At 37.5% G+C, this 13,663-nt stretch overlaps 1 protein-coding gene across 4 annotated transcripts in view; it reads right to left on the bottom strand.

Moving 5' to 3' along the window:
• LOC112144882 (E3 ubiquitin-protein ligase RNF123) overlaps positions 1 to 13,663 on the bottom strand; it is an 87,796-nt gene that overhangs the window by 53,008 nt on the left and 21,125 nt on the right. For all 4 annotated transcript variants that reach the window (XM_024269730.2, XM_024269731.2, XM_024269733.2 and 1 more), the window contains exons 29-36: positions 11,529 to 11,616; positions 11,193 to 11,280; positions 8,929 to 9,013; positions 5,142 to 5,281; positions 4,290 to 4,346; positions 4,086 to 4,217; positions 3,206 to 3,281; positions 2,899 to 2,983 (exon numbers count right to left, since the gene is read on the bottom strand). In XM_024269730.2, coding sequence (XP_024125498.1) covers positions 2,899 to 2,983; positions 3,206 to 3,281; positions 4,086 to 4,217; positions 4,290 to 4,346; positions 5,142 to 5,281; positions 8,929 to 9,013; positions 11,193 to 11,280; positions 11,529 to 11,616 — 751 coding nt within the window. The remainder of the gene's footprint in view (positions 1 to 2,898; positions 2,984 to 3,205; positions 3,282 to 4,085; positions 4,218 to 4,289; positions 4,347 to 5,141; positions 5,282 to 8,928; positions 9,014 to 11,192; positions 11,281 to 11,528; positions 11,617 to 13,663) is intronic.

Here is a 13,663-nt window from a genome sequence, read left to right on the forward strand (position 1 = left end):
CAGATGATTCTGCAAGAGTTCCATAATAACTTACATTAAATATATATATATAAAAATATAATATTTTACTCAGTTTTGTAGGGCTGATTTCCCACAACACAATTAATTAAAAATTTAAAAAATAAATGCTTTTTTTTCATTTTTCAAGGGTAATATTATAATATTTGTGCATTTTTTGGGGGGGGGGGTAAATGTTCCTGTATTCATGCAACTGTCTGTTCACATTTGATGATTTAGAATTAACTGAAAATTTGGTTTGCTTTGTCATGGATCAGCTGGGTTCACATGACAGCGACTGCAGACACATTGCAGGGGAGAAGCTGCAGCTCAGCACAAACCATCGTCTGCAGCCTGAAGAACTCAGAGAGCACCGGCTGCACCTCATTCTAGGATTTATTCAAAGCTGAAGTAGCTCATTCATATTTCATCTCACATTCAGCATTGCTTTGGAACAAATGCTACCTCAAATTGAGGGAAACAGATCCGTGAATCAGTCTGACTGTGTTTTGGCCTCCAGATGTGAGGAAACTGTCCAACAAGAGCAATTAAGAGCGAGAGCTTTCAGGTTGGTGATGAGCCTCATGATGGATTCTGAAGCAAAAGCCTCTTTTCGACTAAATTTTAAGTCTTTTAAGGAGCTGCCGGCAATCAACAGACTTTTGTCAACCTCGTGCTCACTGAGGTCATTTTCGGATGAAAATAGCTAAAAGCTGCACACAGAATTCTACTAGTAGATGAATTTTATTTCAAAATGTATTTTAAAAAAGGCCAAAAATATATGTATTTCTATTTAGGGCCCTGGAAATAAATAAAAAATAGAAAATTGATTAAAAATTGCAGACATTTCTTGGTAAAAATACAGCAAACAAAAAAATCACTATAAAACAAATGAAAAAATTCAAGTGAACTGATTGAAATTTTACTAAAATTCAATTATATATATATATATATATATACCGGTATATAAAAGCATCTAATGGAGAACTTGGAGCAAAGACTGAGAGCTTTCAGGAAGGATGGACTGAATCCAAAGAAACTGCAGCACAAAGTCTCCTTCAAACAAGATGATGAGTTGCTCTTGTAGATGCATCTCTGTCTGATGAACAGACAGAGGTTCTGTCGGGGATCTGCAGAACCAGGAGCTGCTGAGATGCACGTTAACCAGACCATCAATCAGCTCACAGCGGCCACACAATCCCCTCAGGAATATTAAAGAGTCAGCAGAACCAAACCATGTTGTTGTCACAACAACAGTTTGTTAGGGACAGAACTGCTGCCAGTTGGCTGCAGGACTGTATCTGCTCTGTGATGCCTTCGCCGAACACCAAAAAAACTAGCATCTTACATTTTTTTTTTCTTAAGAATTTGGTTAAAAAGAACAAGTCGCTTCGTAATCCCTCCAAACAACAGATATTCTACATACAAAACACATAGATATATCAAGAATTTTTCTGTTAAATATTTACTTTAGTTTGAGATTATTTTCAATAGTCTCTGTTATTTTGTTTGTAAGTCATTCACAAAATCTAAGAAAAAAATACCACAACTTTTCTGAAATGCAATTCTTTTTAATGCAGAAGAGTTCATCTTTATATAAAGTGCATAACAGTCTCAGACAGGGCTCATTTCTCTTTATTTGATGCACAAAGAACAAATGAGCTCTGGACTGGTTAGAGGAAAGCAGGATCAAATTTTGAAATATGTGCAGCCCTCTATGTTTCCTTGTGTCTATGAATCAGCAGAATTTTGCATAACGATGTTTGAGATGTTTAATGCCCCTGAAATAAATAAAAATCCTTTATTCCTGCCTCCACCTGTCCATCTGTTCATTTATCGATCCTCCTTTCCTTTCCTTCCTGAGTCTGTGCGGTCGGCTTCCCTCTCATCCATCAATTTATCCGAGCATGGATTAATGCCCGGCTGCTCCCGCCTGAGCACTCTGATCAGCTCGTTCTCTTCAATTCTGTTTGTCCCTGTTTTTCTGCCTGTGTTCACGTGAAGTGGAAGTTCATGAGAGGATGCGTCTTCATCCTCATCCCATCGATGAATCCAAAACAGTGTCAAGTTTTCATATAAGAGTGAATGAGAAGCTGTCCTTTCTTACAACCTGCTTCCAGTGGTATTTTGAGAAACTGCAACATTAATTAACAAAGGGTTCATTAAGGCTCAATTAAGCAATGATGAAGCGACTGCAAGAGTCACCTTTAAACAAATCAACCTGTCGGTTCTGCAGCTGAGACCTGCAGATTTCACTCAGGCGAGGTCAGATCCAGAGATGAAAACGTTCAGGATCAACGACATCACAGAGCTGATGCTCATCATCTCAGGATCAGATCTTGACGTCAGCTATAAAAAAACTTGAATTTGTCTTCAAGTCTAAATCCAACCACAGCAACTCCATCAGCAAGAATATTTCAGAAGCCCAGAATTTGCAGAACATCAGATAGAAACCCAGCAGAAAAAGCTTCTTCTCATCATTTCTGTGAGCGTGAAAGTTTGATCTTTCTCCTTCGAGATTGCAGATGTGAAAGTCTACAGCAGAATCAGATCTTCAAACTTCAGCCTCAGCAGAAGCTTTCGTCACCTCATCTTCTCCAACATCTTTAATTCATTTTGATTAAAAAGTTGCTTTGTGGCTTGATTTTCTCCTCTCTTATGTTAACTTGAAGTATGACTAAACTACAGGGACTGAACGTGTAATAAACTCTGTGGAGCTTCTTCTGGTTGTACTGGATCTTACACATCTGTTTTTCACTTTGGTCAATGTCAGGTTTTGACTTGTATGATAGGATTTTTAGTTATGTTTTCTCATTAGTCATGTAAACATAGAAGAAGAAGTTGTTCTGGATTGATCTCATGCAACCAGGGAACCAGAACTAAAGACAAGACTCGTCCTACCCCTGTCGCTCTCCATCCACCAGGATCCGGACCAAGATGCCTGTAACAGCGACTAGGATGGGGTAGTGGTCCACACTCTCCAGACCTGCAAACAGACATGAAACGGTGAGGCTCCCAACATCTAATCATGAAACTGAAGAGAAGTGAAGCTGGGTCTCAGGTGGAGTTATTGGGAGTGTTGGAATCCATCTATTCAGTTTCTTTACTCGCTATGTCCTTTTCGGGGTCATGGGTTGCTGAAGCCTCTCCCAGTTACTGTTGGGTGAAGACAGGGTGGGAGTGAATAGATGAGTGGATGAATTCTTACCTGGCAGTCTGAGGTTCACGACTCGATCAAACAGGTTCTTCTCAGCCGTCACTCTGTTTAGGACCTGGTTCAGAAGCTACACAGCAAAAGGAAACAAGTGGTAAGTGTGACTCATGTTAACAAAAATATATGGCAGAACTTCATTTGGATGTACTTCATTTTTTTTATTCTTCTTTTAAAGATACATTTTCTTTAAGAACCCCATCCAATCATATTTTGATCTATTTTTAAAAGTGATCTCAGTGTTTTTTTTTTTATTATGATTATGCCATTTTGAGCCCAAATCTAGGTTGTTTTTAGAACATATTTTCTGCAAAGCGGAAGTAGCTCCTTGGAAATTTGCCTCTGAAATGAGGGCAGGATCTTCCCAACCCTGTTGCTGACAGCTCGGTGTAGGGAACCTGTGGCCCGTCCTGCGTATTTTCTATGTCACAAATGCCAATTTTTTTAAACGACATTTTTTGCCTGCTCCCTATTCACAACAATTTGAATGAAAAATAATCCGAAATGCAATTTGGAGCTTAATTTTCTTTGTATATGCCCTCCATCGTCAGAAAATGCCACAAGAACATGTTAAAAACACCATTTTCATTGGAGTGGGTCTTTAAGCCCATCAATCATTGCTGCTGTTTTAGCGAACAGCACGTTTGTTGGGGAGCTGATGCTCTTTGTGGTTGTAAAGTCAGAGCTAAACTATGTAGCTTTACCTTAAGAAATCTTCTTTCAGCACTGAAAGTTAACTTTCATACAATTTTCTGTCCATAGTGACACTATGAGATGTTAATGTGCAAGTGTTGGAACAATAAGAAGTAACTTGAGAAATACAGGTGATTGTGGTTGACTCAAAGTTCTTGTTCTTCATGATTAATCTCCAGCTCACCTGAGCTAGTCGCCGCAGCAGCAGCTCTGCAGAAGGACGCGACCAGTCCAGAAAGATCTCTGGTACCAGAGTGACCGTCATTTCCAGAACCCGCAGCAGGCTGACAGACAGGTCAAAGCAGGTTGCACACACCTGCATGGAGGGAGTACTTCCTTTTAGTGCACTGATAGTTCAACAGTGAGGAGGATAAACAAGCTTCCATACCTTCAGCTGACGGGTGTCCACAAAGTTCCTCTCCGGGCGTTCTGCAGCCTGCTGGATCTGAGACAGAAGAGGAGAAGGAAGGACTTTACCTCTACTAATGTTTTATTTAATCTTTATTTTTGTATTTTTGAAAGAAAAATAAAATAACAGATCTGAATAACAAAAGCTAAAAAAACTAAATTGTTAAATGTACCATCATCAATGACCATTGGAGGGCTTCCTGAAATCGCGATTAAAAGACAAATGTGTTTTTCTTAACTAACGTTTGTAAGTTGTCTTCACTTCAGAGTATTTATCATCTTTGTAAAATTAATTCTTTCAGTATATAAACATTGTGCCTCATATTTCCCAGCTTTAGCCCAACTTTCATAATCCAATACTACATATTACCAAAATAAAAGCACCATGAGTTTGCTTGGGTAAAAGCAACTTGTATATGAGATACAGTAGCAGTGCTTAATGTTGTAATCATTAAATGAAAGACATATTAATATTAAGGTGTATTGTTCTTAAGTCATACTCTTAAAAAAAAAAAGAAAAATTGTTCTGGTTCAATCTTGGGATATATCGCGATACGTATCACATCGTGAGACACGTATCGGGTTAAGTAATGCCCAACTCAAAAATACACACCCCTAGTAAATATATTCGCCCTTTATCCAATGAATTCAATCTCAATTTGTAGTCCCAACTCGATACAGTAACAAGACCCCCCATTGATCATCTGATGAACTGAACTATTTTCCGCTGTTAGTTTTCAAACAAGCCAACAAGAAAAAAAGGTCTGGATTTGTTGAAGGAATTTTAGGTTTTTGGTTGTGTTAGTTCGTCCAGGACGCAGCAGCCCCTCACCTCTTGGATCATCCCAATGAACTCTGAGAAGGCCCAGTTCAGCTGGTTCAAGACGCTGTTGAGGAACGAGGCTGCCATGTCTTTGTCCAGACTCAGCAGCTCTGCCATGTGTCTTTGGAGCAGCAATGATGGACACGGCTCTAAAAAATCAGACAGAGAGACCTGGATGAACAAACTCAGGAGAATCACCCTCAAACGAATATACTAGATTTTCTGTGAGTTCGGCTTTAAGACTGAAATTCACACTTCATTCTTACCAACTAAAAACTCTCCTTTACCTGTATTCACATCAGAGATTTTAAAAATCAATCAACTTTTCTTATTTATCATCGTGACAACACCAGCTGGAAACCAAACCTGAGCTCTTAAAGAAGGAAAAAACCTGAAACACCACAAGGAATCTGAATGCTCCCAGGATATGTCGAAGCTTTTCACTTCCTCGTCGGAGATGACATCCAGTTCAAAACAATATTGTTAGACATTTTGTGTAGCAGCAGTGATGATTTACGCTAGCAAGACACAGAGATACCTTAATCAGACAGGGGGGGTCAGAGCAGCTCTGCTCAGCTCCAAAAGCCACGCCCCCTCAGAGGATATTTTGCAGACAAAGACTTCAGATCAACATGAAAAATTGCTTTTTAAGATATTTAAGTTGTGGGATTTTGGTTAATAACTTCCTAATCACAATTTCAACACTACTGAGAATGTTTTTTTTTTTAAATAAAAAAAATTGTTAGCGGGGGACTAAGAGGCAGCGTAGGGTCCTCTTGACTTAAATCGGACCAGCTGCAGCAGGTCAGCATTAATCGGTGTTGACAGTATTGATCAGTGATTACCTGACCTGAAATCTCAGAAGGCTCTGAAAGTGCACGACAAGCACAAATCACAGGGGAGCGATAGGGAAGGAGTTTAGTACAGATGGCACAGGTTCAATAAATCCAAGTGACAGGAGGAAGGTGAGATGTGGAGAACAGAACTTACTTTGGAAACTAGCAATGGACAGATCTCCTGTATGGCATGCCAATGAGAAGCACACAGATGAAGGTCAGTCACCATGCAGGAGAGCAGAAACTCAAAAAAGGAAGCAGAAAAGGTTGCAATGCCATGCAAACAAAATAGAAATTAAAAAAAGTACATATGTTTGTTTGTTTTTTTCTTTGTCAATCAAAAATTTGAGGTTTTGACCAAAATTTCTCATGCAGGAAGGAAAACTAGAAGAAATGAAACACAGAAACAGAACAAAAACATGTTATCATGAAAGTTTAAACAGGAAAAAGACTGAAAGAAAAATAGCAAAAAAGCAAGAATTGTCTAAAAACTGACACTGTGTGGTGGATCTGGATCTATTAGAATGGTTTTGTTTTATCTCAAAGGTATGGGTGACCTCAACTTTCCAAAAACATTGTTATTTTTAAAAGCTTAAAATGAAAATACGTTTACTTATATTTTAATACAAAAATTAAATGGTGTTTAAGCAGTCAACAAATAACAGTCTTTTAAAGCATCTAAGGAGTCAGCCACACTTCAGCTTCTCAAAGAAAACAAATATACAATCTTATATTAGCTGTTCAGGTTTCATAGTGCTTCTGAAACTCTGAAAATGCTTAAGTTAGAAAAGAAATGTACATACATTTACTTCATGTAAATAATATTTTTGTAAACTGCTGATGTTGTATGTCGATAGACACTCTTGTTCATGGGTGACAATGTCTTGAAGTTGAGTCAAAGCATCTGGAATAATGGTGCTAAATTAAAAAAAAAAACAGAAACTGAATGCCACAAATGCTAACTAAATGCTTAAATATTGTAAAATTAATCAAACTTTAAAAAAACTCAACATAAGCAAACATAAATGTGAGATAAATAAAGGAAGTGTGGTGCTAATGCTAACATTTCTAGACCGAAAGTAAAAAAAGGTGGCTCTACAATCCCCCTAAACGGGAATAAGCAGGAATACAAATGGATGCAAGGATGTATGTCAGATTTCCCCCAAAAGAGAGCACAATTAAAGAAGCATGCAACTCAAATGAATGTTGACATCAAAACAGAAATACCTCACTGTAAATGTAGGACAGATTGAGAACAATAAAATGTGTTACTCGGAAATCAAGATACATCTCAAAATGACGAACACCCCAGTTAGTAGAATATTTAGAGGATAATGATAGAGGATCTGTACATAGCCATTACTAAAGTCTTAAATTAAACTATCATGTAAGCATATTAAAGTAATATTAAACTTAGTGTTAAAGGACAGAATTATTGGTGCTGTTATGCGATTAATTTATTGAGCGAGTCATTAATTGTGAGCTGTAATTATTTCATCGAATTAATCTATTTTTTTATCTAACCTAATCTTTTTGTGAAAAGCTTCATTCAAATTTGTGACAATGAAAGATCAAGTTTTTTGTTATAAATATACTTTCACCATTTAGTTTTATACCACCGAGGAGTTTTTTTTTAAATCTTGAACAATTAAGAAAAACAAAAACAAAAAAAACAACAGAACATCACATCCAGGAACTCTAATTTAACACATTGAAAAACAATCTGAACAACCTGCATAATGACCAAAAACTTCTTAATAAAACTTCTTTATAAAATAAAACAGACATGGAAATCAAAATGCTTTCTGTTGACCCATAAAAAATGAAATTTTTACTCAATAGTGTTGAAAAAGCATCAAGCAGTCTTTTCTAGAGGGAAAATAAATAAATACAATTAAAAAAGATTAAAGCTAGTCTCATTAATTAATTACGATTAACAAAACAATTTGACATCCCTAAAAACGATTTGTTTAAATTAATACTAATGTCAAAACATTAAGACAACTTATGGGTGACTTAAACACAGTTTCAGTCTAAGAACCTTCAGACTTCAGCAAAATGATAAACTGAGCGTATTGAGAAAGAACTTGTTTAAATCTATACATATTTAATTGTTGGTCCTGATTTGATTTGACAATATTATCACTTTATTAGTTATTCATTAATTTATTGGTTTTAAACTTTGACTGTAAAAGAGAACTGGACAGTGAGTGGGACATCAACCATAGACAATTGAACTCAATTGAATCTGTCAAACGCTTCAAACGTTTGATGTGACATCACCCAATTGTTTAGAGGCATTTGATTGGCCAGTTTATAAACTTGAATAATTTGCACTACAACAAAAATAAAATCATGAATATAAGATAGGATTAGCACATTTAAAACAAGTAGCAGAGTGAGAATGGTTACTCTGACACATAGAAAGACTGAGTGATAGTTGTTTATTTTTCTATACAAATCTATGGGATTTTGGCTTTTTCTTTTTCTCTGATTAATAAATAGGTTCTCACTTTAACCAATCATCATGGACACCTGCTCAGGTTTGAATGTTTGGTTCTTATGTGAGATGTTCTGCAGGTCGTTTTTAGACGACAGACTGTCAGCAGTCCCAGAACATCTGCGGCCGACGCTCGGATCTGAACTCATTCCTGAAATAACCCTTTTCTTTGAATCTACAATCATCAGAAATATCCACAACTTCACAGACTCGCTTTTATTTTCTACAGCAAAGACGCACACGCTTATGAATAAATTCACACACACGTACGTTCACACACAGTGCAGTAAAAATAAACCTGCAGCAGACAGGCGTCACACTTATAAAGCTGCGACTCCGAAACAAACAGCAGGAGAAGCAGGCGGGCGGACTCACAGCGTGAACACAACAACAGCACACAGACTCACACTGACAGAGCACCCACACAGGCTGGCACAGGAAACACACTGACAGCACGTACTCTGCAGGCTGGGCAGGTTGGCGTCCTCAGGTTTGGTCTTCAGCAGGTGAGGCAGACGTGTGTATCTGTAACCGAACCCACAACCCTGACAGACAAGAGGACAAGCAGATGTTAGCGGTGCCTGTCATCTTAAGAGGAAAACACTAGATGTTGACCATAACAGTCAGCTTTTTTATTTCTGCTGTTTTTCTGTGAATAGATGGACATCATTACGGAAATTACCATATTTTCAACCTTGGATTTGGATGTTTGTGAAGCAGGGGAACTCAAACTTGTTTTCTTGACCTTTTTAGAAAAATGATTTTCTCATCTCGTTGGCATAAACTCTAAAATATCTGAATACTCAAAACTGCAAACACGAACAACAAAATACAATATTTGTTATATAAAAGAAGTATAAAAATAATATTTTGTTAAAAATGCGTTTTCAATTTGTCACAAGTAGAACGATTACTTGTGTATCCATCAATATTTCAGTTTACCTGCAGCAATCAAATTCTGTTTTCATCTGTAATTTTGTTCTTTTTTGGTTTCACCCCTCAAGACAAAGCCCAGAATATTATAATGAAAATAAAACACCCTCGTCTCCTGCGATACACACAAGAAGAATGTCTGAAAGAAAACACAAATAGTTTGGATCGATAGTAAAACGGGAGAAAAAAAAATCAATCTTGCAAAAATCCTGTTTTGGTTTTCTTTTTTTTTAGTGCTTTGGTTTTTGTTTAGTTTTTTTTCTAACAAAACATAATCTGATCAAAACGATGTTAAAAGTCTGCTATTTATACGTTGAATACTCCAAAACTTGCTTCATTCTTTCTGATAAATTACACACAGCTCTTTGGTTTTCACGTTCGTTCACAGGATTGTTTGTCTTCGTTATCTCCAAAAAACAGCAGCTCCTTAACTATAAACTATTGATGGATGTGGCTCCCAAATGCCTTGCCTGCAAAGAATTGTGGGATTGGACTGTCTTCCTGTTTTACAAGGAATGCTCTATGTCCTGAAGAGGATGATGAAGGAAGCATCTGATGTCATTTCCATATAATTTGCTCATCACTTTAGAACAATTACAGAGACATTTGCTCTGATTTCATTTTCTATGCCTCTAAAAATGAAGATACTTCTAAAATGTTTTGCAGCGTTTCCCATTATTTCCTGTTTTGGTAAACTATGTCCAGCAGAAGAGAAAGAATAAAGCTTTTTCTCAAATTTGACAAACGAGAGCGAAATGAAGCATGACTGAAAGTGAAATGTTCTTATGACATCGGCTCAACTGTGTTTTAATGTAGCATTTATTCTTAGAATGGAGGCAGCTTTTCCATTTCTTTTTCCATTTTCCATGTTTGTGAATGAAAGATAATGAATTTCCACGTGAAGAGATCTTTTACTCCCTATTTGACTTATTTAAAGATTCCCTAAGATGAAAATTGTGTTTTTGGCGATTTTAAAATGTTCTTGTTCCTTTTTTCTTATGATGGAGAACATGTAAAGAAAATTAGCGTATTGCAGTTTTTTTTTTTGCAAAGTTTGGAGTGACTTATTTATGATTTTTTTTAAGCATAAATAGGCTCATATATCAGTTATGTCCCAATAACAACCACTAGAGGGCACTGTATGTGTGTGTGTGTCAGTATTTGCTACTAATGGCAACGCAGAAGAATAACGGCCGTCCAAAACAAACATTGAGAATCTGATCCTTCTCTTGCTTCTCTTCCTGAATTTCCATCGACATTAATATTCTTGTTTTTATTGTTTTCCTTCTTTGCACTAAGACGGTCAGCAAGTCTTTAAATTTCTTTACAAAAACACAGAAGTACTGCTGAAAGCGCCTTAAAATAAGACTCCGAATGATCTCAAGAACCCAGACATGGAGATGTGCTTACTGATGCTTTTATAGCTCTTTTAAATAAATAAATAAACCTGATCTCTCAATGTCATCCATCATCCGTGTCTTTTGTACATTGTAAATTAAATTTACAGTCAATGCTTTCATGTAGCGATCAGGCTAAAAACTTGACATGTAACAGGAGCATCTAGTTAATGAAAACATTTCTGGACAAGCATTGAATTTGTCAAAATGGGTAGTGGACGCAAATATGATATGTGTTGGAAAAAAAAAGCAGCGAATGCAAATGCGGTGCGTGAACGGCGTTTGGTGTGAACGCAGCTTTACACCAGGCTCAATAAATTTGTTTAGAAATGTTGCACCTTTTTCCCAAAAGTAGGATTATATTTATCATATCCGTGTGACCTTCATTGCTCACCCTCCAGAGTCGGACCAGGATCCAGTTAGTCTGAGCCCAGGGTCTCTGTTCATACGGAGCCAGCAGGTTCCTCATCATGGCGACGCGTCTGAGAGAAGCATAACAGAGTCAACCACAACCAGAAACTTCTCCTCAGATCTTTTCAGGTTTTATTATATTAAAATATAAATATGTTTTTAAAGCAGCGTTTTCAGACACTTTTGAGCTAAAAAAAAACGGTTCACATGTTTGAAGGAATGAGGTCGCAATGACTTTGACCCAGCTTTGACTCCGGGGATGGATAAAAAGGTTTTCAGGACTTTCTGAACCATCACAGGAAAAAGGATGAAGACTTACTGCTCCTCCGGGATTCTCTCCACAGCTCTGAGGGATTGTGGGTAGCAGACATAGCTGGCCAGGGCCTGCATCAGCGAGTCTTTGATATCTGAAAGAGAAAAATGTTTGAATCAGATGAAAGTGAAAATTAGTTTTTGAAAAAAAATAAAAAGAAAAATTCCTCCTATCTACTGTTCGCCTGAACACAGTTGGTAAACATCACGTCAAAGGAGGAAACTGATCTTAAAAAGGAAACAGGAAAGATCCGCAAGATATGTTAATCCCAACTGAACTGGAAATGCTCAATAAAAAGCCCATTATCAAGATAATCCTACACCAAAGAGATGAATAAAATTCAAATACTTGATCCTGAAAGAACATTAAACGATAAGAGCATTAAACCATAAGTTTCGTTCACACAGCCCTCAGCAATGTGGACGTTTACGCGACCACTTTCAATGAAAACTCTATGTAAACGGGCATATTTGCACGTTCTAGGCTTCTGCGTTCAAAACATTTCACGTTCATGCGTTGCTAGTCAAGTTTCTACGACCGTTTTCAGGCTTTACGAAGAAAGTGTGCAGCCGCAGAACGCACGTCGACAGTTAAACCAGGTCGAACTTTTACCAATCAGGGACTCGGATTTGACATATGGATGACATCCCCTTTAATTTGTGGCAGTGGGAACTGAAAATTGATCATGGAGGACACATTAATAACTGCGGCTGAGGTTATATGACACCAAATCTTCCATTTATCGGATTAGAGCTGTGAAAGAAAAAGCCTGGAGCACAATTTACAGGATTTGCACCACTTCAACATTTCGCACCAAGTCTCTTCTAATTGTAGGTGACGGACATGCGCTAGAAAACAGTAGCAAAAGGGAAAAAAAAAGAATAAGCCCTTTATGTTTGCCCTCTGTAAACAGACTATAGGCTAAATGTGCCTTGAAAAATGTGCATTCTTGATTGTGCATCACATGTCCGTGTGAACGCAGAGTCACAGTAACTATGCTTTGAGTACAGGTTGTTGTTCCGGTCTGCCCTTAATATATATTCACCTCCATTTATGCAAAAGAATTGCTCAACTCTTCTGGCAGTACTTTAATATGAATATTTAAATTTTCAAAATAAATTCATTTTTAAAGGCTCTAAATTTAGCACATAACTCTCAGCAGAGGCAATTATCCCTTTCATCACTGTCATTTGAATAAAATAATTAGATGGCTGTGGCCCATTTCTTCTATAAGAGTAGTCATAACAACAGTCCAGGTTTCCCTGAAACACAAAGAACCCCCTTTTTTTGCTATGACTCAGAGAGGTGCTGCATTTGTTTAAAGCTTCATCTGACTGAACCATTTCTGTGCACAGAATCAGGACAGTCTGATGTGTGTTGGATTTTGTCATGCATTGTCTAGGCTCAGTTGGTTGCATGCAGGACTGACACACGGGAAACCAGGGTTTGTTTCCCAGGGGGCACAGTGAGCCTATTCCAGTGTAAGTCCTTCGGCAAGACCAATTACACTACAGCGCAACTGTGTAGCCACAGGGGGGTCTAAGTCGAAACTTTTGCCATACACATTTAATATCTCCTGATAGGTGTGCTTAAATTGTCCAATTTTGTTGGTATTTCTTTTGCCATTCTTACACATTTTAGAACTTATTTTGTGTTTGTTTTTCTGTCAAATGTCCTCTTTGTGTGTTGAAAACTTGGATTTCAACTCCATCCTGTCAGGCTGAAAAACGAGCACTCGAGGCCTGAAGAGCAGATGGGGAGAGTGCAATTTGGAGAAAAAGCAAAAACTGCATCTGGTCATAAATCTGTGCTCAGGTGCAGAACAATACCAACAGAAAGTTTTCATGGGTACTCATCATTCAAGCAGGAGGCCCTTCTGATGCATACGACATCTTGATGTGAATCATTAACTGGACAACAAAACCAGTTTGGCTTTGAACAAGTCTAAACTCAAATCTGCTGCACTGAAAGTAAAACGAGCTGCAATGTCTGCTGGAAAGTTAAAGACAAACTGTCGCCCTCTTTGCCAATTGTGAGGAAAGAAAACTTTTTTTTCTGATTCAGTCAAGAATCAGTAGCAAGAATAAAAAACTTGTGACAAACACAGGATGTGATGAAAAAGCAGCAGCAGGCTCTGCAGT

This window comes from Oryzias melastigma, linkage group LG5 (assembly GCF_002922805.2).
Source record: "Oryzias melastigma strain HK-1 linkage group LG5, ASM292280v2, whole genome shotgun sequence".
In the NCBI taxonomy this organism is placed as follows: Eukaryota; Metazoa; Chordata; class Actinopteri; order Beloniformes; family Adrianichthyidae; genus Oryzias; species Oryzias melastigma.